The sequence below is a fragment of the Pristiophorus japonicus genome, chromosome 8 (genome assembly GCF_044704955.1).
Source record: "Pristiophorus japonicus isolate sPriJap1 chromosome 8, sPriJap1.hap1, whole genome shotgun sequence".
In the NCBI taxonomy this organism is placed as follows: Eukaryota; Metazoa; Chordata; class Chondrichthyes; family Pristiophoridae; genus Pristiophorus; species Pristiophorus japonicus.
Genome location: NC_091984.1, coordinates 178,460,461 through 178,486,966, shown reverse-complemented (window position 1 = coordinate 178,486,966; position 26,506 = coordinate 178,460,461). Strand labels below are relative to the sequence as shown.

Genomic DNA, 26,506 nt, shown 5'->3' with positions numbered 1-26,506 from the left:
CTGCTGATTGGCAACTGTCTAAAATAACGGCACATTACTGAACCTTTCATACACCGTCAGTAACTGAAAAAATATTTTCTATAGATTTATTAAATGCTCAACTCTGTTGTCCAGCAATGGATGTAGAGGAATTGTCCAGATCTTCTCAAACATGTATACAGCACGTTTACTCAGTCATTAAGGAAGGAATGAACCGGCTGTAAATCTACACATTAGTCCTACAGTTGCTGCATTTTTATTTCCTGATGGGACATATTTCTGTCCATTTTGTGAAACAATTTCTGTACTTATTTCCTCAATCATTAGGGGACCTTGAATACATATGGTGACTCTTTAAGGATTCTACCTTGTGGTAACCACACAGGGTCACTCAGCACTTTCTTAGTAATTTGTTCCTTTGTCCTTTTTAGTGGCTTTCCACTGAATGGTCTTCTGGCCTGATTGGCCAAAATATTGAACCTTTCGCAGAAATAAATAATCCTACATGTTCTCAAGTAACTACGTTACAATGATTGGGGACAATCTTTAGACTGGGCAATGGTAGCCCAATAGAGCATAGAAGAAAAGACACCAGTTTCATTTCGTAAGATGAGGAGATATGCTTACAGAAGCTGTTGCCGTGGCATTTGTACGAATGTAGAGGCGTTTTAAAAAATCCAAAAGCTGCACCCACTCCATCCTTCTCTGCCATCTTTTCTGTGTGGTATACCTCTATGGCACTACTCTAGCTACTTAACTTTTATCTATCCCAACAAAAATAGCTTCAGTATTGGCTTCTCCTCACACTCACATGGTCACATCAGGTGTGCTTCAAAACGTCATCTTTGGACCCCCTTTCCCTCATTCACATGCTGCCCCTTGTCAATCTCATTTGCAGGCATGGGATCAGCTTTCACATTTATGCTGTTGACACCCAGTTCTACCTCTGCCACTATTTGTTTTCCATTTTATGCAATTTAGTTAGCGAACCAGTGATGTAACATTAGGATTTAGTAAATAAACAGACTGTTGTGCAATACAAGTTAATAAGATAATTGGGTCCAAGGCACATTTGTAAACAATTGTTTGTGACGTAAACTGACATGGGTGTCATTCTGTGTTCTGCTGCCACCACACTCTTCAAACCATCACTGTACTGCTTAGCTACCATCAAGTCCTAGTTAAGCAAGGTCTTTGTTTAACTCAGCACCGATAAGACAATAGCCAAACTGCTCAGGTTCAATCATAAAGTCTGCTTCTTGGCCCCCAGATCCATTCTTCCCTGGCAACGTGCTGAAATTGAAGCTGTCACATGCAGCCTCGCTGTCTTGTTTGACCCTGAGCTGAGCTTCAAACTACATATCTGAGCCAGCACCAAGACAATAACAAAAGCAAAATACTGCAGATACTGGAATCTGAAATAAAAACAAACAATGCTGTAAAGAGATTTGCCCGTCATCCCTTTTGTCTCCTAATCTCTTCTGCCTTCCACCCTTTCACAGACCTTCCCTTTTATTCTTTTCTCCCCTCCCCCTTTCACTGCATCTGCACTTCCTTGAGACTCTGTTATATTTCAAACTTTTCCAGTTCTGACGAAGGTTCACAGACCTGAAACGTTAACTCTGTTTCTCTCCACAGATGCTGCCTGACCTGTTGAGAATTTTCAGCATTTTCTGTTTTTATTCCAGCACTAAGATTGCCCATTTCCATCTGTACACTGTCTGCTGCCACTACCTTTACCTCACTTTCAATGCCACTGACACGTTTATCCACATTATCACTTCCAGACATGATTACAGGGGGATATTCCAATTCTTACCGAGTTCTATACTTCACAATGTGAAACTTGGCCAAAACTCTGCCACTCATATCTTACCCACCTCTAAGTCTCACTTCCTTATCATCCCTATCCCCATCAACCTTCATTGCCTCTTTGTCCCCCATCACATTAATTTCAAAATGTTGCTCCTCGTCTACAAGTCTCTCATGGCCTCGCCTCTCCCTACCTCTGCCAACTTCTTCAGGCCTATGTTCCTGCATACATTGGTGATTCTTCTCCATCGTCTGCCTTCACATCATGCTGTGGAAGTTCTCCCTAAACCTCTCCACCTTACCATCTCTTTCCCCTCCTTCAGAAGGCTGCTCAAAACCTATCTTGTTGACTTTGCCTTCAGTCTAATCCTTCTCCATGTCTGCTCAGTATCCAGTTGTTTTCATCTTTGTGTGGTGTATGTAGCACACAAATCACTGACTCCACACGGTCTGGTGTAAATCTAACTGCTGTGACCTTCGTCCTTTATTGTTCAGCTCCAGAGTGCCTCTCAGGTGTGGTGGTCAGCCTTATATAGCCCTTGTTGCAGGTACTACCAGGTTTCCCACCACAGCGCCCTCTGTGGTGTGGCATAGTGCTTACATTACATTTACGGTACTGGGACGATACACACATCATCACACAACATCACCTTCCCCCCCCCCACCAGGACGCAGGACAACGATACACACATCATTACAAAACATCACACTTGTCCAACAAAAGGCAGGTAGGCATAGACAGTGCGTTAGTATGGTACATATTATCTAGTACATTAACTCGTTATTGACTGGTAACGGATCCTTGATTTCCTTGTTAGCCGTTATCATTAATTGTACTTCATCCATTATTTTACACAAATACAGTGGCCATTCAGCATTAAAAAATTAATTCTTATTATAAATTCGCCATCTCACATTAACATAGCTCATTTTGGACTCGCTCTGCCTTACAGAAGTCCTTTGTGGGGACCACCTCTTGGTAAGGCCCTTTTAAGACTCCCGGGTGCTTTTCCTTTTTAAGGCGCCATCTTTGATGCAGGAGGATTCCACGAGGCTTCTCCTTGGGCGCCGCCATCTTTGATGCTCTGCTGCTCCGACACGATGCCGGCGCCATCTTTTTCTCCGCTGCTCCGGATGCCCTCCGCCGTCACAGCCTCCGCTTCCCTCCACTGCCACCTGACTTGCCGCCTCTCCTGCGGCCGTCGTGGCCTCTCCAGCGGCCGCACTTGCCACGTCCCCCGCTGCCTCTGTAGCGGCCTCCCATGCGGCCGCCGTGGCCGCCGACTTCCAGCTGCTGCCGCCGCCCGATGCTAACAGCTCCTTGGCGGGGCTCTTCCGAACCGCCGGCCATCCTGGATCCCTCGCACCCTGCCGGCTCACTCCCCACCCCCCACTAGGCCCCTCTGTGCAGGGCTGCTTGCCTGTAGGGGCTGAGGCTGCAGGATCTGTGTGTGAGGTCCGGGGCTGGGGCTTGCTTGTGGGGGCTGAGGTTGCAGGATCTCTGTGTGAGGTCCGGGCCTGGGGCTTGCCTGTGGGTGGATTGAGGCTGCAGTTCCAGCTCGGTCGGCGCTGCTCTCTGGGGACCCGGGGCACGGCAGCACCCCGGGGAGCAGCAGCCTGTGGAGTGATGAAGTCTTCCCAGCTCCCACAGACCGTCCCCATCCAACTCCGGCCGAGGAGTGTCGGCCCATCGCCTGCAACGACCCACAGAGGTAAAGCGTGCGTCTCGTCCCCGTGGGATACCTGCACCTCCGCTCTGCCAAGAACAGGTATCAGTTCCCTGGTGTAGGTACGCAGCTTCGCCGTGACCGGGACCAGCTTGGGTCGTGCAGCTGGGTTAATCCACAGTTTATCAAAGGTTCTCCGACTCATCAACGACGGACCCGAGCCCGTGTCCACTTCCATACTCACAGGGACTCCGTTGATTTTTACTTCCCTTATCACTGGGGGCGAATCGTCGGTACACGTGCACAGTCCCAACACCTCATCTTCTTCTGCCTGCTCCTCGCTGAACAGTAGATCATCCCCCATCTCCTCAGCCACATGGTGAGTCTGATTTCTTTTACACATACGCTGAAGGTGGCCTTTAATGTGGCAGGTATTGCACGTGTACTCCGCAAACCTGCACTGGTGAGCCCCATGGCTTCCTCCACAACGCCAGCATGGTGCTGCTTGATTGGCCCCCCTCAGCGGACTCTGAGTTCCAGGATCCCGAGGTCCGTGCTCTCTGCCCCGGGCAGAGCCAAGTTCTGTAGTTTTGTCCGTGGTGGGCGCTATCCTGTGGACAGTGCCTGCCGGGTTCGAGACTGTGTGGATTATTTGCTTGGTGCTGCAAGTCGAGGTCATATATGCCCGGCGGATGGTGATGGCCTTTGTCAGAGTGACTGTGGGTTCCGTGGCTAGCAACTTGTGAAGGAGGCCCTCGTGGCCAATCCCCATAATGAAAACGTTCCGCAAAGCCTCGTCAAGGTGTGCGCCAAAATCACACGGCGCCACGAGTCTCCTGAGGTCCGCAGCATATTTGGTGACATCCTGGCCCTCAGATCTGCAGTGATAGTAACATTTGTATCTGGCCGTGAGGATGCTCTCCTTCGGTTTCAACTGGTCACGAATGAGTTCAGTCAGCTCCTCGTATGACTTGTCCCTGGCGCTCCCAGGTGCCAGAAAATTCCTGACGAGACAGTAAACCTCATCTCCACAACTGGAGAGCAATATCGCCTTACGCTTCTCTCTCATTGCGTATGTGTCCTCCGTCAGGTCGTTTGCTGTGAAGTAGTACTCGAGCCTTTCCGTAAAGGCCTCCCAATCATTGCCCACGGTAAAATTCTTTAGCGAGTCCAGAGTAGTCATGGTTGTGTGGAGTTCGTCCGCTTCCTCGTTGCCAATGTGGTGTATGTAGCACACAAATCACTGACTCCACACGGCCTGGTGTAAGTCTAACTGATGTGACCTTCGTCCTTTATTGTTCAGCTCCAAAGTGCCTCTCAGGTGTGGTGGTCAGCCTTATATAGCCCTTGCTGCAGGTACTACCAGGTTTCCCACCACAACGCCCTCTGGTGTGGCATAGTGCTTACATTACATTTACGGTACTGGGACGATACACACATCATTACATAACACTTTGTGAAGTGTATTGCGACATTTTATTCCACTAAAGGTGCTACATAAGTTATTCTTCTTCCTCATGCAGGGTGATTAATACCTGAAATATCTTCTTGATAAGTTATTCGAGCAAAACCTCTGGAAAGCAAAATTTATTGAAGGCGCAGTTAGATTCTGTGATAAAGGAACTGTAGGCATTTGCATTTGAAATTAGAGCTATTTGGGCTGAATGACTTCCTTCAAATGTACTTCCTTTTTGGTTAGATAATCGCTGTATCTTCCAAGCGGCCATATATAAATTTAGGTGTGATGATCAGAAATAAAGGTCACAAATTTCATTAACGTTGCCACCAATTTAATCCACTTTATGTAAAGAAAAGAAAGACTTGCATTTATGTAGTACTTTTCACGACCACTGGACGTCCCAAAGCACTTTAGAGCCAAGTAAGTACTTTTTGAAGCGTAGTCATTGTTGTAATGTAGGAAAATGTAAGACCGATGCAAATCTTAGTGTAGATTATTTAACTAGGTTTTATTCTTTTTCTCCAGAGTTTGAAGCATAAAGTGAGGGTGAACTTACTAAAAACTCATGATATTGTGTCCAGGAAGGAAAGCGACAGCTGTCTGCCTCTGACCCACCTGCAGGTGACTGGAGTTAGTGTTCCTCTTGATGTGAATCCCTCTGGGAAGCCATACTCTACTGGGAACCTTGTAACCACCAACCTTATCTTCTGCCAACGAGTCCTCTCTTTTCAGAGCATGATTCCATTACTACTGACTGTAATGTATTCAATTCATGTATTTTTTACTAAAACAAAAGGAAGAGATAAGTAACATGCAAACTTTTTAGGGCTATCACAGGAACATGATCCATGATCTCTAAAGCTTGTGTGTTTTACAGAGGGAATCTCTCTGCTGATAAACTGTTATACTCAAAGTTGTTGAAATAATATATAACCTTTTCTTTTTAATTTTTCTGTTCCTTGTGATGATTAAGAACATAATAAGAACATAAGAAATAGGAGCAGGAGTAGGCCATACGGCCCCTCGGGCCTGCTTCGCCATTCAATACAATCATGGCTGATCCGATCATGGATTCAGGTCCCCTTCCCTGCCCGCTCCCCATAACCCCTTATTCCCTTATCGTTTAAGAAACTGTCTATTTCCGTCTTAAATTTATTCAATGTCCCAGCTTCCACAGCTCTCTGAGGCAGCGAATTCCACAGATTTACAACCCTCTGAGAGAAGAAATTTCTCCTCATAGTTTTAAATGGGCAGCCCCTTATTCTAAAATTATGCCCTCTAGTTCTAGTCTCCCCTGTCAGTGGAAACACCCTCTCTGCATCCACCTTGTCAAGCTCCCTCATAATCTTACACGTTTCGATAAGATCACCTCTCATTCTTCTGAATTCCAATGAGTAGAGGCCCAACCTACTCAACCTTTCCTCATAAGTCAACCCCCTCATCCCCGGAATCAATCTAGTGAACCTTCTCCGAACTGCCTCCAAAGCAAGTATATCCTTTCATAAATATGGAAACCAAAACTGCACGCAGTATTCCAGGTGTAGCCTCACCAATACCCTGTATAACTGTAGCAAAACTTCCCTGCTTTTATACTCCATTCCCTTTGCAATATGCCTTCTGGAGGTCCAAATACACCACATCCACTTGTTCCCCTTTATCCACCCTATTCGTTACATCCTCAAAGAATTCCAGCAAATTTGTCATACATGACTTCCCCTTCATAAATCCATGCTGACTCTGCCTGACTGAATTCTGCTTTTCCAAATGTCCTGCTACTGCTTCTTTAATAATGGACTCCAACATTTTCCCAACCACTGTTGTTAGGCTAACTGGTCTATAGTTCCCTGCTTTTTCTCCCTATTTAATTGGGTGGTAAAATCATAGGGTGAAGTGGTTTGGAGGCTTTACTGAAGCTGATGGAGGTGAGAAATTCTTTAGTGTGTCGTGGGAGTAAAATCATAATCCCCTTCTTTGTCACGCTGTTTACAGTTTGCTACATCCAACAAAGAGAGAAAATGTTTTGAAGGATCTGCGTAAACATACGTTGTTGAAATGACACAATCACTGAAACACCCCTAAGCTGAGGACCATCGCGACTGTTAATTCAGTTCTTGATTATTCTTATGGTTCTTCTCTGCACTGCCTCCAATGTTTGAAAGTCTCCTTTGTGTCTCGGTGAACACCACTGTACATAGTACTCAAGCTGTGGTCTGACCAGAAGAGTACACAGTTTGATCATGACTTTCTCTGGCTTGCATTCTACTGTTTGGCCATTATATAATGTATTACTGGCTTTGCTGATTGCTGCTCTGCATTGGTTGGACACTGTTAGATCTCTTAATTTCCAATGAAATACGAACTCCGATGGTAGTTTTAACTTTTTAATCTCGGCAGAGAGTAACAAACTGCTGGCTGATTGCCAGTTTCTTTGCCTTACTGAGACACATGGTCAAAATGGCTGTACTTTATACCTGGATCAATTTACAGAAAAGAACTCGCCTTCTTTGACCTTATTGGCTCAATTGAAAGTCTTTTAACGTTTTATTGGCTCGCTACCCAAGGTCCGAAAATGTCAAGTTGATTGATGAGTTAATGCAACATGCTGAGCAGCACGTAGCAGCCTTGACTTGGGGGTCTGTGAATTTTCACAGTCTATCTAAATGAGCCTGTTTGAATACTCTATTAGACACATTGAATGTCAAGCAATGTTCCTGCTAAGGTGCATGTATGCGTGGCCGCACAGCAATCTGGAATGCATCGCACATTGAAATAAACAGGCTGCTCACAACTTCGCCAATTTATAACTGTTTTAGCGTTTTCACTGAATATCATGTCCATGCAAAAGGCAGGAGCTCAGGCAACAACAGTGTCTCAGAAAAATTGCTGTTCAACATTTCAAGAGGTTCAATACTAGGACCACTGCTGTTTTTGATATACATTAATGACTTGGACTTGGGGATAGAGGGCACAATTTTGAAATTTGCAGGTGACATAAAACTTGCAAGTGCAGTAAACAGTGAGGAAGATAGTGATAGACTTCAAGAAAATATAGGCAGGCTGGTGGAATGGAGGGACGCATGGCAGATAAAATTTAACACAGAGAAGTATAAGGTGATATATTTTTGTAGAAGGAATGAGGAGACCATACACACTAAATGGTACAGTTTTAAAGGGGGGATGCAAGAAGACTCGAGAGAGTCCGAGAGTCCGTGAGTTCGAGAGAGTGCGAGAATTCGGGAGAGTCCGAGAGTCCATGAGTTCAGGAGTTCGGGAGAGTACGAGAGCTCGGGAGAGTCCGTGAGTTCGGGAGATCAGGAGTCCGAGGAGCAGGAGCGCCGGAGGTAGGCGAGGAGTTCACTTCTGATGAGGATCTCATAGCCCTTGTCCGGGCAGTTAAATGGTTGCCTGTTTGATTGGTAAGTATCTCTCTTTTTCTCTTTTTCTTTTTAATTAGATAAGTTTAATTAGAGGGCTGGCAGGGCAGCTCATTTCCATGGACTGCACATCCTGTGGCATGTGGGAAATCCTGGACGCTTCACGCAGTCTAGACAACCATGTGTGCAGGAGGTGTCTCCAGCTTCAACTACTCGAGTGCCGTGTTTTGGAGCTTGAACGGCGGCAGGAATCAATACGGTGCATCTGCGACGTTGAGAGCTACGTGGATAGCATGTTTCAGGAGGTGGCCACCCCGCAGCTTAAAAGCATGCAGGTAGAAGGGAAGTGATTGAACACCAGACGGAGGAAGAACGCTAGGCAGGTAGTGCAGGAGTCCCCCCTGTGAGTCTATCTCGCTTTCAAACCGATATTCCCTTCTGAGCACGGGCGGCTCAGCTGCACAGGGGGAGGGACGAATAATAAGAGAGCTGTAGTGGTATGGGATTCAATAATTAGGGAACAGAGTGGCGTTTCTGCGGCCATAGATGTGACTCCAGAATGGTATGGTGCTTCCCTGGTGCCAGGGTTAAGGATGTCACAGAGTGAATGCAGGGCATTCTGAGGGGAGATGGTAAACAGCTAGAAATCGTGGTCCATATCGGGACTAACTACATAGGTAGAAAGAGGGATGAGGTCCTACAGGCAGAATTTAAGGAGTTAGGAAGAAAATTCAAAGGTAGGACCTCAAAGGTAGTAATCTCCGGGTTACTACCGTTGCCACGTGCTAATCAGTACAAGAATAGAAGGATATAGAGGATGAACGTGTGGCTGGAAAGTTGGTGTAGGAGAGAGAATTTTTAATTTCTGAGACATTGGGACCGCTTCTGGGGGAGATGGGACCTGTACAAACCGGACGGATTGCACCTCAACAGGGCCGGGACCAATATCCTTGGGGGCAGTTTTGCTCGTGCTGTTGGGGAGAGTTTAAACAAGCTTGGCAGGGGAATGGGGACCTGAGAACAAATTCAATAGGGAAGGAAGTAAAGCTGAAATTGGATAGCAAGAATTTAGAAAGCAAATCTGTAAGACAGAGGAAACAAAGTGGTAAGTAGTAATCAAAGAGGTCTTCCTGTGCTAAATAGTGTGTACTTTAATCCAAGGAGTATAGTAAATAAGGCAGATAAGCTAAGAGCATAGGTAGATACTTGGGAGTATGGCATTATAGCCATTACAGAGACATGGCTGAAAAAGGGGCACGTTTGGCAGATCAATATTCCTGGTTACAGGATTTTTAGACAAGACAGAGAGGGGGGTAAAAAGGGAGGTGGGGTCGCAGTATTGATTAAAGAAACTATTACAGCGGTGAGGAGGGATGATATGTTGGAGGGATCATCAAATGGTTTGAATTGAAAAATAAAAAAGGGGCGCATTATAGACCCCCAAACAATGGGAGGGAGAGAGAGGAGCAAATATGTTGGCAAATTGCTGCGAAGTCCAAAAATCATAGGGCAGGAATAGGATGGGAGTTTAACTATCCTAATGTTGCTTGGGACAAATATAGTGTGAAGGGTATAGAGGGTGTGAAATTCTTAAAATGCATTCAAGAGAACTCTTTTAGTCAGAATGTAACATGCCCAACATGAGAGGGGGTGGTTTTGGATTTAGTTTTGGGGAATGAAGCTGGGCAGGTGGAAGGGGTATTAGTGGGAGAGCACTTGGGTGCCAGTGACCATAATTCAGTCAAATTCAAGTTAGTTATGGATAAGACGAGGAATAAAAGTCCCAAATTGGGGAAAAGCTAACTTTGCTAAATTGTGGAGTGATTTGGCCACAGTGGACTGGGAACAGCTACTTGTGGGTAAATCAGTGTCGGAACAGTGGGAGGCATTCAAGGAAGTGATCCGGAAGGTTCAGACCAAACATGTACCATTAAAGAAAAAGGGTGGGAATAACAATTCTAGAGCCCCTGCATGTCTAGGGACTTACAGGGGAGGATAAAGAAACAAAGGGAAGCTTACGTCATATACCGACGGCTAAATACTGTAGTATCTTTGGAGGAATATAGAAAGTTAAGAGGTAAAATTAAAAATGATATTAGGAATGCTAAGAGAGAGCATGAAAAATTATTGGCTAGTAAAATGAAAGAAAACCCAAAGATGTTCTACAAATATATTAACAGCAAGAGGATAACTAAAGAAAGGGTAGGGCCTGTTTAGAGACCATGAGCGTAATCTTTGTGTAGAGGCGGAAGATCTTGGTATGGTTCTAAATTAATACTTTGCTTCTGTTTTCACAAAGGAAAGGAGCAATGCAGATATTGCTATTAAGGAGGAGTGTGAAATTCTGGATGAAATAAACATAGTAAGAGAGGATGTATTAAGGGGTTTAGCAGCTTTGAAAGTAGATAAGTCCCCAGGCCCAGATGAAATACATCCCAGGCTGTTGAATGAAGTAAAAGAGAAAATAGCTGAGGTCTTGACCATCATTTTCTAGTCCTCTTTAATTTTGGGCATGGTGCCAGAGGACTAGAGGACTGCTAATGTGTTACCCTTGTTTAAGAAGGGAGAAAAGGATAGGCCGTGTAATTACAGGCCTGTCAGTCTAACCTCAGTGGTGGGAAAATTATTGGAAAAATTCCTGAAAGACAGTATAAATCTACATTTGGAAAGGCAAGGATTAATTAGGATTAGTCAGCATGGATTTGTTAAAGGAAGATCATGTTTGACTAACCTGATTGAATTTTTTGAGGAGGTAACCAGGAGGGTCGATGAGGGTAGTGCATACAATGTAGTGTATATGGACTTTAGCAAAGCTTTTGATAAGGTCCCAATGTGGATAGACTGGTCACAAAGGTTAAAGCCCATGGGATCCAGGGCAAAGTGGCAAGTTGGATACAAAATTGGCTTAGAGGTGGGAAGCAAAGGGTAATGGTTGCTTAATGTTTTTGTGACTGGCAGGATGTTTTCAGTGGGGTTTCACAGGGCTCAGTACTGGGTCTCTTGCTTTTTATGGTATACATCAATGATTTAGATTTGAATATAGGGAGTATGATTAAGAAGTTTGCAGATGACACTAAATTTGGCTGTGGAGTTGATAATGCAGAGGAAAGTCATGGACTGCAGAAGGATATCAATCTACTGGTCAGGTGGGCAGAGCAGTGCCAAATGGAATTTAATTCGGAGAAGTGTGAGGTAATGCACTTGGGGAGGGCTAATAAGCAAAGGGTATACATATTAAGCGGTAGGCCACTTAAAAGTGTAGATAAACAAAGGGACCTTGGAGTGTTTGTCAACAGATCCCTGAAAGTAGAAGGCCAGGTGGATAAGGTGGTTAAGGAGGCATACGGAATGCTTGCCTTTATTGGCCGAGGCATAGAATACAAGAGCAGGGAGGTTATGCTTAAATTGTATAATATTCTGGTTAGGCCACAGCTGGAGCACTGCATGCGGTTCTGGCCGTCGTATTATAGGAAGGACGTGATTGCACTAGAGAGGGCGCAGTGGAGATTTACTAGGATGCTGCCTGGAATGGAGAATCTTAGCTATGAGGACAGATTAGATAGGCTGGGTTTGTTCTTATTAGAACAGAGTAGCATGAGAGTAGACCTCATTGAGGTGTACAAATTTTGAGGGGCCTGGATATAGTTGATAGCAGGGGCCTATTTCCCTTGTTGGAGGGGTCAATTGTGAGGGGGCATCGTTTTAACATGGTCGGTAGAAGGTTCAGAGTGAATTTGAGGGGAGGCTTCTTCACGCAGAGGGTTGTGGGGGTCTGGAATTCACTGCCTGAAAGGGTGGTGGATGCAGAAACCCTCACCACATTTAAAAGGTGCTTGGGTGGGCATGTGAAGTGCTGTATCCTGCAGGGTTATGGACCTAGAGCTGGTAAGTTGGATTAGACTGGATAACTCCTTGTTGGCTGGTGCAGATACGATGGTAAGTACTGCAACGAATCGAATACCAGGGTGATCTCCTGGACTAGTTTTGATCGTCTGGATGGGTCGGAGAGGAATTTTTCCCAGATTTTTTTCCCTCAATTTTCCTGGGTTTCTATCTGGTTTTTGCCTCTCCTAGGAGATCACATGGCCCCGGTTGGGGTGGAGTGTAGAATGTTTCGGTGCAAGGGGTATCGCAGTTGTGTGGGGCAGACTGGTTGGGCTGGGTGCTCTTTATCTTTCCGCCATTGTTCATTGTTCATAGGTTACATGTAACCTTCAGGGCTGTTGACCGAGGGCTGTGTGGCTCTTTGTCGGCTGGCGCGGACACGATGGGCCAAAATGGCCTCCTTCTGCGGTGTGGATTTCTATGTTTCTAAGAACAGATTGACCTGGCGGTGCTTGTGCACAAATCTTTAAAGGTGACAGAACAAGTTAACAAAGCAGTTAGTAAAGCATATGGGATCCTGGACTTTGTAAATGGAGGCATAGGCATTGGAATTTAGCGTTTATTTGCAGAGTCTGCTGAAAACTGACAGAAGTGCATTGAAATGGGGGCACATCAGCGAGAAAATCTGGAAAAAAAAAATTCTGATTGACAATGTGCTCCTTGCTATAAAAATAAACGCATGCATTTTGTCAGTGCAGCAAATTAACAACCATGCTTTAAGTTATAATGCGGATTATGTGGAACTGATAAATTAGCCCTTCTGGTATTTTTTTCTTTAGCAGCGTACCTTTAACATTTTCACTTAATTAAGGTCACCTTTTTTCGTGTCTTACACTGTAAAGTATTTTCAATTCATTCATACAATTGTAGAAACCAAGCAGTTCAGTGACTTTTAAAATGTAAACTGCCCATGGACAAAAATGTAGCACTCAGAGGAGTTTCGTACATTGACAACATCCAATTAATTTTGGTAAATTTTGAAAATGATTCATGATGCAACATTAATGGAGCTCTCGCGATGAACAGGATTATCACTTCTCCCCCTAAAATTGCTTTCTGTCCAAACTCGGATGAAGACCTTCCAGTTTTTGAAAGGGAAATATGTTAACCAAACATCAAATAAAATGAGTCAGTTTTCCACTTTTGTGCCTTACAATGTGGAGACATTCATTATTAAAATTTTTAATGAATTTCCATAATTGGCAAAGCAAATACCAATATTCAAGAGATGGTTCCATTCCTATTCTGCATCCCATTCATTTTTTGGATACTGGTAAAAGATGGCAACTTTCCTTGTCACTATTAGAGAGCTTCAAAGTAGCCTGATTTCACAAACTGCTATCATTGTATGGAAGTATTAAAGTAACTGCTAAATCAAAATCTGTGTGGCACCTCCAGTGCGCAACCGGCCCATGAGACTACTGAGCCTTGTGTTGAGGCTGTTGTAGTATGTACTGTTCAGACCCAAGATACTACTGCTCTTTCTATGGTGAACACCCATTTGCAGCATGTGAGATTCTTTTGACCTCATTCTTGACATGAATCTGATCTTTGTGTGACCGACAGAGCTGTAGCAGTTGGAACATTCTGTGACATGGAGCATGGACATGTAGCCTGCGATTCAGTGCAATATCTTGAAAGCTGGATTGATGTGCTCGGTATGTACAATGGGCCATGCAATTATCAACAAGGCAACGGAGATAAGTATATCAAAGCATGACAGTAAACTTGTTTCCTTAGGGAATGGCCTGCTAAAGAAAACAACTCTCAAACCTGGCAATGACCAACTTGACAACCCACAAACTGGCCAAAGTGTCAACATTTGGATAAGGACAATGCTTGAAAATAGGAAAGTTATTGAACCACCCCAAAATCTTAGCTTCACGATAGGTAGTGGTGATGTCAATGAGGTATGTGAATGTTAAATCAGCAAATTAAAGGAAATTAACAACATGAAGTTAAAGTCATATATCTTAATGTCAAGCACGGTGTTTACATAGTCCGAATTAAGTTGCCATACTGTATATAAAAGGAAAGCGGTTTTAAAAATAATCGGTCTTATACACTGAATAGCAGGGCTTTATCTCACTTTGCCTTTGATTCTTTTTGAAGACCAAAACCACTCGACTGCCATGGATTGGATTCACATTTGTTGCAGGCCTGACAGAATGGCGCATCATAGATCCAAGAATGCTCTTGTACATGCTATATATTTTTTTATTCTTCTCAGGATGTGGGTGATGCTCGCTTTTATTGCCCATCCTGAGTTGCCCCAAGGTACTGGTGGATCTTCTCCTTGAACCATGCAGGTTTGATATTATGGTGCTCCCCTGATGGTGTTAGGTACGGAATTCCAAGGTTTTGTCCCAGTAGTGATGAAGGAACAGAAGTATATATCCAAGTCAGAAAGATGTATTGCTTGTCGGTGGGAACTTGGAGGTGATGGTTTTGCCATGATCTTGCTGCTCTTGTCCTGCTTTATGATAGAGGTTGTGTTTGGGAGGTGCTGTCAAAGTAAGATGCTGTAGTGTGTTCTGGAGGCGGTACATACTGCAGCCGGAGTACACCAGTGGTGAAGGGGGTGTATATAGAGTCGAGTGGCAGATGCGCCAACCCAAGCAAACTGCTCTGTCCTGGTTAATGTTGTAGCAGCTGCACCCATCCATGTGAATAGTGAATATTGTATCACACTCTTGACTTGGACCTTGTAGTTGGTGAAAAGGCATTGAGAGATCAAAGGATGAACCACTCATCACAAAGCATGTGCCTTGATCTTATAGCCGCATTGTTGCTATGGCTCAGCCAGTTAAGCTTCTGGCCAGTGGTGATCCCAGGATGTTGATAGTGGGGGACTCGGTAATGGTGATGCTGCTGAAGGAGAGTTAGTTGGACTGTGTCTTGTTCCAAATTTTCCTTACCTGATAATTACGTGGTGTATATGTTACCTGCCACTTATCAGCCCATAACTGGTTGTCCAGGTCCTGCTGTAGGCTGGCATGGGGTGCTTCATTATTGGAGGAGTTGTGAATGGGGCTGAACACTGTAGAATCATCAGCAAACAGTCCCACTTCTGACTTTATCATAAAGGGAAAGTCATTGCTGAAGCAGTTGAAAATGCTTCCCTGAGGAACTCCAACAATTATTTCCTTGGAATGCGATGATTGGCCACTGGCAACCATGAGTAAGGGCAGCTACTTTCACTTCTTCTCTGGCATTCAGATCTTCTGTCCATGCCTGGATCAAGGTTGCAAAGAAGTTTAAAGTTGTGTGGCTCTGGCAGAACCGGAAAGCATCGATGAGCAGGTTACTTGTAAGCACGTGTTGCTTGATGACGCTATTGATGATTTCTTCTATCGCTTTACTGATGATTGGTATGAGGTAATTGTCCAGGTTAGGTTTATTAAAGTTTTGTCCTGGCCAGTTTTCTATACTGTCAGGTCGATGTCAGAGTCATAGCTACACTGAAATAGCTTAGCTAGTGCGGTGGCTAGTTCTGATGAATAGGTCTTCAGCACTAACGCTGTGATATTGTCAGGACCCATAACCTTGTGCACTCAGTTTCTTCTTAGTGTCACATCAAGCAAACTGATGGTGAGGACATCAGGAGGGAGCTGAATAGAATCATCCACCTGGCACTTTTGACATTTTTCACGACAGTCTCTGACATCAGGCGTCAGAGCTCGTTGCTGTGAAAAAAGTAATTCTAATTATTTCTGATATTTGACCCCAATCAGTGGGTGACATGTCCCCCTTATATTCCCTTGGTGTAAACTCCTGAAGAATCCTACATCTTCATTAATGCATAGCACACATTCATATGTTGATGCAACTATATTGTAATAGATGTTTGGCACAAAACCTATCAAGACAAGTATATTTGCTAATCATGTGCAAGATTTACATGTATTCAAATTAGTTGGCTTGTACTATAAAGTGGTGGCCTGAAGTTTGATTCTACAAAGTAAAGCATAGATAAAAAATAGCCAAGGACAGTGGACCTTCCAGTGGCAGTGTCAATGCAATATACTGGAGGAGGACCTTTGTAACAAATACGTTGTTGATATTTGTGTGGCAGTGGTAATGAGAAGAAATGCTTTAAGAGAAGCAGCCAATGGCTTAAAACAAATGTATCATACAATGATTGGAAAAGACCTTGGGATATGCTGGAACAACCTAATTGTTCATTTAAGACTCTTCTGAACCTGATCTGCATCTTTTTATCCACTCAGCTTGCATTACAGGGGGAACAGGCATCTTACCCTTGGTGTCTGAATGGCAGTGGCTATTGAGAATTTAGATATTTATGAGATTGCCATCACCATTGCCACCTCATTCCTCCACTTCCAATATAGTAGGTCTGAATGCATAGAACTTAACTATAACCTGGCATTAATGTGGTCAACTTCACTCAGATTACAAGGATAGCTGCTGTGGGAAGTGGAAAATTCACACCTATGTACAAGGTGGTGCTCTTTTTGAGGTGGAAATTAAGGGATGTTTTTGGGGCAGAACAGGTGCTAGGTATGAGAAGGGAGCATTTGAGGACCAACTCTGTGATGGTGCATATCTACACATTCCATTAGTAGCTGTATTGAATTGGGGCCCCATTTTCCTGTTTTGCTTTTTTTCCAGATCTTGCACAGAGCGTGCATGAGGATTGTTACCCATTGATTATATATGTTATTATGAAAATTAGTCTCACAATGAATCAGAAACCTATGTTCAGTTGTTTGTTCTTAATAGCTTTGTTTTCAAATGTTTGAATTTTAAAGGCGTGAATTTACTTTTAAGTTATTTTTTAATTTTAAATGTGGCTGTTTCTGCAATATCTTTGGAGCATAACTTCCTACCACAGTTTGCTGCTGTATTTTGGCAAGACTCCTTTGGCCACTGCAAAGAGCCAAGTCTTCAGACCTTGGTGTACTGCTTAAGCATGACCACAAGAGAAGATCTACCACAGAGACAGCTAAATTTGTATATGTCCAGTTCCTTCAAATACATCAGTGATGTCATTTCCTGCAGTCTGTGCATAAAAAGGCAAAGACCTTGTTTCCCAGTGAAAAAAGGATGCAACAGCATGAGAGAGTACACCACTGTTACATGTATAACATTTTTAGACAGGCTGTTAGAGGCTGTTTCCTCTGGTTGGAGAGCCTAGCACTAGGGTTCATAGACTTAGGTTAAAGGGTTAACCATTTAGTACTGGGGAGAAATATCTTCACTCAGACGGTTGTGAATCTTTGGAATTCTCTACCCCAGAGGGCTGAAGTTGCTCAGTTATTGATTATATTCAAGAATGAGATTGATAGAATTTTGGACAATAAGGGAATCAAGGGATATGGGATTAGGGCAGGAAAGTGGAGTTGAGGTAGAAGAAAAGCCATAACAGAAAACAGAGTCGGCAATAAAATTTTCAGGTTGGCAAACTGTAACTAGTGGGGTGCCACAGGGATCAGTGTTGGGACTCCAACTATTTACAATCTATATTAATGACTTGGATGAAGGGACCGAGTGTAATGTAGCCAAGTTTGCTGATGATACAAAGATGGGTGGGAAAGCAAGTTGTGAGGAGGACACAAAAAAATCTGCAAAGGGATATAGACAGGCTAAGTGAATGGGCAAACATTCAGAGAAGGTTCACTAGTTTGATTCCGGAGATGAAGGGGTTGATTTATGAAGAAAGGTTGAGCAGGTTGGGCCTATACTCAGGGGAGTTTAGAAGAATGAGAGGTGATCTTATTAAAATATATAAGACACTGAGGGGGCTCGACAAGGTGGATGCAGAGAGGATGTTTCCACTCGTGGGGGAATCTAGAACTAGGGGCACATTTCAGAATAAGGGGTCAGCCATTTAAAACTGAGATGAGGAGAAATTTCTTCTCTCAGTGGGTCGTAAAGCTGTGGAATTCTCTGCCCATCGAGCTGTGGAGGCGGGGTCATTGAATATATTTAAGGTGGAGATAGGTATTTGAGCGATAAGGGAGTGAAGGGTTATGGGAAGATGGCAGGGAAGTGGAGCTGAGTGCAAGATCAGATCAGCCATGATCTTATTAAATGGCGGAGCAAGTTCAAGGGGTCAAATGGCCTACTCCTGATCCTATTTCTTATGTTCTTATGATCTTATTGAATGGCGGAGCAAGCTCAAGGGGCCATATGGCTTACACCAGCTCCTTTCCAGAAGTGTGGGGTCTCTTTGATGGCATATTTAGCAATCAGCTCCCCTAGCAGTAAATCCACGGCCTATATGAATAGAAAAGACTTTCACTTGATCAACGTGTTACTGGTATTGACGTCTGGAACAGAATAACACAATGTAATGCATAATACTCTGGCAGCAGCCACAGTACCTCCATTATACGACAATCTGCTGTGCAACTACTATTTGAAGGAACAGACAAACTAGAAAGCTGCTTGAGCAATGCTACAATTGAGAAATGATCAAACAGAGGCAAATCCAAATACAATGAAGTTCATACCCGCAATCAAGTTCTGATGGAACAAAGAATTTGGTTATGTTGAAACACAAATTTGAAACTGACATTTGTACATTTGTACAAAAATGAAGAGTGCTACTCTTCAACCCTACTAAATGTCAATCCAATGGACTGGTGTGTCAATCAAAGTAACTGTTTCATCTGTGCTTCCTCCTGCTATGCACTGGCTGTTGCACACCCCTAGCAGATGAGCAGGTATCTGTGTAAGAACTGATCCTTGTCCACCACTTGCGAGTAAGATTCTCTCAGGTGGTTTCCACAGTCTCTCCAAGACAGAAGTGAGAGCTTACAAGAAACTGGAGCCCAGGTCTCAATAGAAGCAGTAACAGAGATCGTAAGAGAAACTACACCCACACTTTGGTCCTGCATCCTCACACAAAAGGGTTCTCCTCTGCGCCAAATGTTGCTTCCCTCCTAGGTTGCACTTCTTTCAGCAGAAGATCCGATGATTCACCATTGAAGGAGCCAGTTCTGCCCACTACTGCTTGATGATCTTCCATACCGGCTGGTTCACGCAGCCACAACAAACAAATCAGGAAGCACTTTTTCATACAAACGATAGTGGAAATCTGGAACTCGCTCCTCAAAAGCCTGGGTCAATTGAAATTTTCAAGACTGAGATTAATTGATTCTTGGTGCGTAAGCTTATCAAGGAATAAGGAGCAAAGGTGTGTAAATGGAGATGAGGTACAGATCAATCAGGCTCGAGAGGCTGAATGGGCTACTCCTCTTCCTATGTCTCTATAAACACCAATGTTTAAGAACATAAAAATTAGGAGCAGGAGTAGGCCATTTGATCCCTCGAGCCTGCTCCGCCATTTAATACGATCATGGCCAATCTGATCATGGACTAACATAGAAAATAGAAACATAGAAACTTCATTCGGCCCTTCGAGCCTGCATCACCATTCAATAAGATCATGGCTGATCATTCCCTCAGTACCCCTTTCCTGCTTTCTCTCCATACATATTGATCCCCTTTGCCGTAAGGGCCATATCTAATTCCCTCTTGAATATATCCAATTATCTGGCATCAACAACTCTCTGCGGCAGGGAATTCCACAGGTTAACAACTCTGAGTGAAGAAGTTTCTCCTCATCTCAGTCCCAAATGGTCTACCCCTTACCCTAAGACTGTGTCCCCTGGTTCTGGACTTTCCCAACATCGGGAACATTCTACCCGCATCTAACCTGTCCCGTCCCGTCAGAATCTTATATGTTTCTATGAGATCCCCTCTGACCCTTCTAAACTCCAATGTATAAAGGCCCAGTTGATCCAGTCTCTCCTCATATGTCAGTCCAGCCATCCCGGGAATCAGTCTGGTGAACCTTCGCTGCACTCCCTCAATAGCAAGAACGTCCTTCCTCAGATTAGAGACCAAAACTGAACACAATATTCCAGGTGAGGCTTCACCAAGGTCCTATAAGACCTCCCTGCTCCTATACTCAAATCCCCTAGCTATGAAGGCCAACATACCATTTGCCTTATTCACTGCCTGCTGCACCTGTATGCCAACTTTCAATGACTGATGAACCATGACACCCAGGTCTCGTTGCACCTCCCCTTTTCCTAATCTGCCGCCATTCAGATAATATTCTGTCTTCGTGTTTTTGCCCCAAAGTGGATAACCTCACATTTATCCACATTATACTGCATCTGCCATGCATTTGCCCACTCACCTAACCTATCCAAGTTACCTTGCAGCTCCACTTCCCCATAACTCTTTATTCCCTTATCGCTCAAAAATCTGTCTATCTCTGCCTTAAATATATTCAATCACCCAGCCTCCACCGCTCTGTGGGGCAGAGAATTCAACAGATTTACAACCCTCTGAGAGAAGAAATTTCTCCTCATCTCAGTTTTAAATGGGCGGCCCCTTATTCTGAGACTCTGCCCCCTAGTTTTAGTTTTCCCTCTGAGTGGAAATATCCTCGCTGAATCCACCTTGTCGAACCCCCTCATTATCTTATATGTTTCGATAAGATCACCTCTCATTCTTCTGAACTCCAATGAGTATAGGCCCAGCCTAATCAACCTATCTTCATGAGTCAACCCCCTCATCTCCGAAATCAACCTAGTGAACCTTCTCTGAACAGCCTCCAATGAAAGTATATCCGTCCTTAAATATGGAGAAAAAAAATGTACGCAGTACTCAAAGTGTGGCCTCGCCAATACCCTGTACAATCGTAGCAGGACTTCTCTGCTTATACGCTATCCTTGTGATAAAGGCCAACATTCCATTTGCCTTCCTGATTACTTGTTCTACCTGCATACTAACTTTTTGTGTTTCATGCACAAGGAACCCCAGGTCCCTCTGTACTGCAGCACTTTGCAATTTTTCTCCATTTAAATTATAATTTGCTTTTCTATTTTTTCTGCCAAAGTGGATAACTTCAGATTTTCCCACATTGTACTCCATCTGTCAAATTATTGGCCACTCGCTTAGCCTGTCTATATACCTTTGCAGATTTTATGTGTCCTCCTCACAATTTTCTTTACCACCCATCTTTGTACCATCAGCAAACTTGGCTACATTACACTCGGTCCCTTCATCCAAGTCATTAAGTTAGATTGTAAATAGTTGAGGCCTCAGCACCGATCCCTGCAGCACCCCACCAGTTACTGATTGCCAACCAGAAAATGACCCGTTTATCCCGACTCTCTGTTTTCTGTTAGTTAGCCAATCCTCTATCCATGCTAATATATTACCCCCAACACCGTGAACTTTTATCTTGAGCAGTAACTTTTGATGTGGCACCTTATCAAATGCCTTCTGGAAATCCAAATACAACATATCCACGGGTTCCCCCTTATCCACCCTGCTCGTTACATCCTCAAAGGACGCCAGAAAATTTGTCACACATGATTTCCCTTTCATAAAACTATGCTGTCTCTGTTTGATTCAATTATGCTTTTCCAAATGTCCCCCACTGCTTCCTTAATAACGGACTCCAGCATTTTCCCAACGACAGATGTTAGGCTAACCGGTCTATAGTTTCCTGCTTTCTGTCTGCCTCCTTTTTTAAATAGGGGCATTACATTTGCAGTTTTCCAATCCTCTGGAACTTCCCCAGAATCCAGGGAATTTTGGTAGATTACAACCAATACATCCACGATTTCTGCAGGCACTTTGTTTAGGACCCTAGGATGCACACTATCAGGCCCAGGAGATTTGCCCACTTTTAGTCCCATTATTTTACCGAGTACTACTTCTTTAGTGATAGTGATTGTATTTAGTTCCTCCCTCCCTGTAGTCCCTTGATTATCCACTACTGGGATGTTTTTAGTGTCTTCTACCATGAAGACTGATACAAAATATTTGTTCAAAGTCTCTGCCATTTCCCTGTTCCCCATTATTAATTCCCCAGTCTCATCCTCTATGGGACCAACATTTACTTTAGCCACTCTTTTCCTTTTTATGTATTTGTAGAAACTCTTACTATCTGTTTTTATATTTCGTGCCAGTTTACTTTCATAATCTATCTTCCTTCTTTATTATTTATTTAGTCATTCTTTGCTGGCCTTTAAAAGTCTCCCAATCCTCTGGCCTCCCACTAATTTGGCCATATTGTATGCCCTTGTTTTTAATTTGATACCCTTCCTTATTTCTTTAGTTAGCCACGGATGATTATGCCTTCTCTTACAGTCTTTCCTTCTCATTGGGATATATTTCTGTTGAGAGTTATGAAGTATCTCCTTAAATGTCTACCACTGCTCATCAACCGTCCCACACTTTAATCTATTTTCCCAGTCTACTTTAGCCAACTCTGCCTTCATACTTTCGTTGTCTTCTTTATTTAAGCTTAGGACACTGGTTTGAGATCCAGCTTTCTCACCCTCCAAGTGAATTTGAAATTTAACCATGTTATGGTCAGTCATTCCGAGAGGATCCTTTACTAAGAGATTGTTTATTAATCCTGTCTCATTACACAGGACCAAATCTAAGATAGCCTGCTCCCTGCTTGGTTCCGCAACGGGAAGCTATCCCGGAGACACTCTATGAACTCTTCCTCAAGGCTACTCTGGCCAATTTGCTTTGTCCAATCAATATGAAGGTTAAGTAGAGCAACGGCGCTTTACGGGCGGCTGCTCTACTGATTGTGTGATCCCTTTCATTCATCGAACTCACTATGGTGGCACCGCTCGACCTTGGAGAAAACATCACCCTCGGGTTGGGGTTATAAGAGCGGGAGCGGCCCCTGCAGGGAGCAGCATGAGCCGTTCCAGGAGTGCAATGGCTTTGAGGAGGGTGACTGGATTGATGTCATCAAAATCCCGGTCGCCGATTGGAGATGGGCGGGACCATCAGCAGGGTCGGGACCCAGGTGCAGGAGGAGAGGCGGCAAGCAACAGAGGAGTGGCGAGAGATCATGCAGTAGCGGCGAAAGATTGGGGCCCCGGAGCAGCGCGATTAGGGCCCAGGAATGGCGAGAGTTCGGGGCAGTGGGGTTATGGCCCAGAAGCGGCAGAGTCGAAAAGTGGTGGGGTCGTGGCCCAGGAGCGGCACGGTCATGACCCAGGAGCTACGGAGTGGTGGGATTGTGGCAGGAGTGGTGGGGTCGTGGCCCAAGAACGGTGGGGTTGTCGCCCAGGAGCGTCAAGGTCGGGGTCAAGGAGCCCAGCAGCGAGGCGGAGGCCCAGGACCGGTGCAGTGTATAACAACAGCGGGGTCGGGGCCCAGGCCCAGGCAATCTATGGACAGGAGGAGTATGTGTGCTTACTAGTTCCATGCAGCAGAGCTTGGTCTCCAGTCGTCTTGGTTAACCCTTGCCACTGGACCAAGACCGTGCTCTGTCAAGCTCGTGTGGTGGCTGATGTGCAGCGGCCACTCCACATTAAAATAGTTCACGCACAGGCATCTTCCACCCTTCAGGATGTAGTTCAGGAAACACCTGTGAACTCGTCCTTTTTGGTGTGGAAGCGGGTCACCCTCGACACGAGGGACTGCCTAATACTAGAACTCACTAGAAACACACAGAGAGCACACGACAATTATTTTAATGAGCTAACCATTGAATTTGGTGACGTTAATTCCCCAAACACCATGCATGGGATAGCCGCTCACACAGTGACCCAGCTCCACTTCTGACTGAATTGTAGAATCATCTCTATTCATGCTGACTTTGGGAGCAAATATTGCAAAGTGCTCCACTCCCCAGATATCCCTCACTTTCATCAGCACAAAATATAACTCCTAAAGTGATGTGAGTAATTAGCAATTTAGGTTCATGCTGTTCAGTAGGATTTGAGATTTTTCTGTTGAGATTGTATCTACATTTAATTTCACTGTAAAACTTGCTTTCTCTTTCCAAGGCTCTTGAGATCTGTGTTCCTTTGATGAAGTTGGAGGAAAACATTTTGATCCTTGCTGATGTGAGATTTTGTTCCCCAAATTCAGGATGGTAAGATTGGATGCATCATTGGTTAGTGATGAATGGGGCTTGTACTGTTGCTGTAGCACAACATTCCCAAAGTTTTTAAGTTAGTCCCAGCTGTAACCCCACGTGAATTAATGTTGATATTTGAGTGGCCGATTGGCAGAGCACACCTTCCAGCCTCCTATCTCGGCTCTGAAGAGTCAGCTGTGATTTTCAGGCTCCTGGCCTCATTTACATCAAACAGGTGAGCTTAGTGGGGGGGGGGGAGTGGGGGGTGGGGGCGGGATGGGGGAATGAGCATCCTAATGCAGCTCGTCAGATTAAGGCTGGCCAATATTGGGGTTCCCTGTCGGGGTTGTGCTTGTCGAGGGGAGCGGAGGCAATGGGGGTCCTGTGCAGGCTGAAGCCCAGACTATTTTTGTTGGGCTCATGCTCTTACCGGCCCCACAAAGATCATTTCAAACTTACCTTTGCAAGGCCTCTTCTCCTCTATCATCTGTGGCACTGATTGGAGAGTGCACAGTGCGCTAAGTATTCAAACGCAAGACGCATTTTGCCAATGGACAATCCTCCCGTCACCCTGCACTGTGTCTCAAGATGTGTTCAAACCACCAAGTGCCTATTTTGTTCTGTATAAGTGCCTATGGGATATAGAAACGTGGAGTAAAAGAGGAGTTTTCCAGAAAATTGAAATTACATTACCTAAAAAAATGACCTTATGGGAAGCTGATTGAGGGCTCAATCATATGCCTATCCGATAAAGTATACACACAGCAGCAGGAGGGAATAACTGATACTGTGCAGGGAAATTGAACACTGACTTCAGTTCAATGAACAATATTGTGCTACATATAATAACAGTGATGATCCCTATATAATCGTGATTATCGTTAAATAATTAATCCCATATAATACTTAGTATTGGTTAGTTATATCATAAAATGTAATCTTTATAATCTATTGATTCAATACAACAATATTCATTTATATTGATAGTATTCACAAAGTTACCATCTCTGATCCTCATGAAACGTTACCAGAGCTGGGCGTAAGGGCGACTCCTCCTACCATTGTCCACTAAGAAAAAAGCAAAGGAGTTATTTTAGGAATAATACCTCATCATCATCATATGCAGTTCCTCGGAATCGAGGAAGACTTGCTTCCACTCTTAATATGAGTCCTTAGGTGGCTGAATAGTCCAATACGAGAACCACAGTCCCTGACACAGGTGGGACAGATAGTCATTGAGCGGGTGGGTGGGACAGGTTTGCCGCACGCTCTTTCCGCTGCCTGTGCTTGGTTTCTGCATGCTCTCGGTGACGAGACTCGAGGTGCTCAGCGCCCCCCCCCCGGATGCACTTCCTCCATTTAGGGTGGTCTTTGGTCCGGGACTCCAGGTGTCAGTGGGGATGTTGCACTTTATCAGGGAGACTTTGAGGGTGTCCTTCAAACGTTTCCTCTGCCCACCTTTGGCTTGTTTGCCATGAAGGAGTTCCAAGTAGAGCGCTTGCTTTGGGAGTCTCGTGTCTGGCATGTGGACAATGTGGCCTGCCCAGTGGAGCTGATCAAGTGTGGTCAGTGCTTCAATGCTGGGGATGTTGGCCTGGTCAAGGACGCTAATGTTGCTGTGTCTGTCCTCCCAGGGGATTTGTAGGATCTTGCGGAGACCTCGTTGGTGGTATTTCTCCAGCGACTTGAGGTGTCTACTGTACATAATACCTATCCCAGCATCGATAGAGCTGGTGAACGGGCTGCATTAAATGCATCAGGTTTTTGAATGAAACTGCTAGTGCTGTAGGCTTTTTCACTTCTCTCACTCCTGTAGACCATTGTGGTGGCAGACTTCAAATCAGGAGCTCACCATGTAGGGATCTATATTATGCGTGCTTTTGGTCAAAGCACTGGTTATCTTTAAATTGTTTTCAGTCTGAATTTACACAAAAAATGTGCATTTAATGTGCTTAATTTAACAGTTTAGTGTGAAGCTGCATAGCAACTGTGGATACTTGCTGCCTGGCTAGAAAATTATCAGTGACAAATATGAGGCATAATTTTATTGATAACAATTACCCACGTTAGTTAAATCGTCCAAGATAGAGGCACTATTATAGTGTGGCACTTACTTGACTGCTTTGCTTTTCCACAAAGTGAACGTCTTCATCATTGTCTCTGCACCTGTTCTGATAGATGACAATGCTTGTACACTGAACATTAAACCCGTTTTAGACAAGCCCAGAAACAATTCTGATGGCCGTGACTGCCTGATGATCATTGCATACCAACATTTCCAATCATAATGATCATCAAGGTTAAGTTGTTGTCTCAGGAATTCTACATTCCTCTGTGAAACTTAGGAGGATGTTTCCAGTAGCTGCTCACTAGATAGAGCTGGGAAATTGTGACTGTAATGTGTGAGCTGTCGCATCCCACACAATTTGTGGAATTATATCCAGGTAGC

The 26,506-nt window shown here is 44.3% G+C and overlaps 1 protein-coding gene across 4 annotated transcripts in view; it reads left to right on the top strand.

Annotated features, from left to right (window-relative positions):
- LOC139268237 (peptidyl-prolyl cis-trans isomerase FKBP8-like) overlaps positions 1-26,506 on the top strand; it is a 54,440-nt gene that overhangs the window by 3,974 nt on the left and 23,960 nt on the right. For all 4 annotated transcript variants that reach the window (XM_070886282.1, XM_070886284.1, XM_070886286.1 and 1 more), the window contains exons 2-5: positions 5,443-5,538; positions 13,743-13,834; positions 13,917-14,086; positions 23,984-24,072. In XM_070886282.1, the coding sequence (XP_070742383.1) occupies positions 13,771-13,834; positions 13,917-14,086; positions 23,984-24,072 (323 nt within the window). In that variant the 5' untranslated portion in view covers positions 5,443-5,538; positions 13,743-13,770. The remainder of the gene's footprint in view (positions 1-5,442; positions 5,539-13,742; positions 13,835-13,916; positions 14,087-23,983; positions 24,073-26,506) is intronic.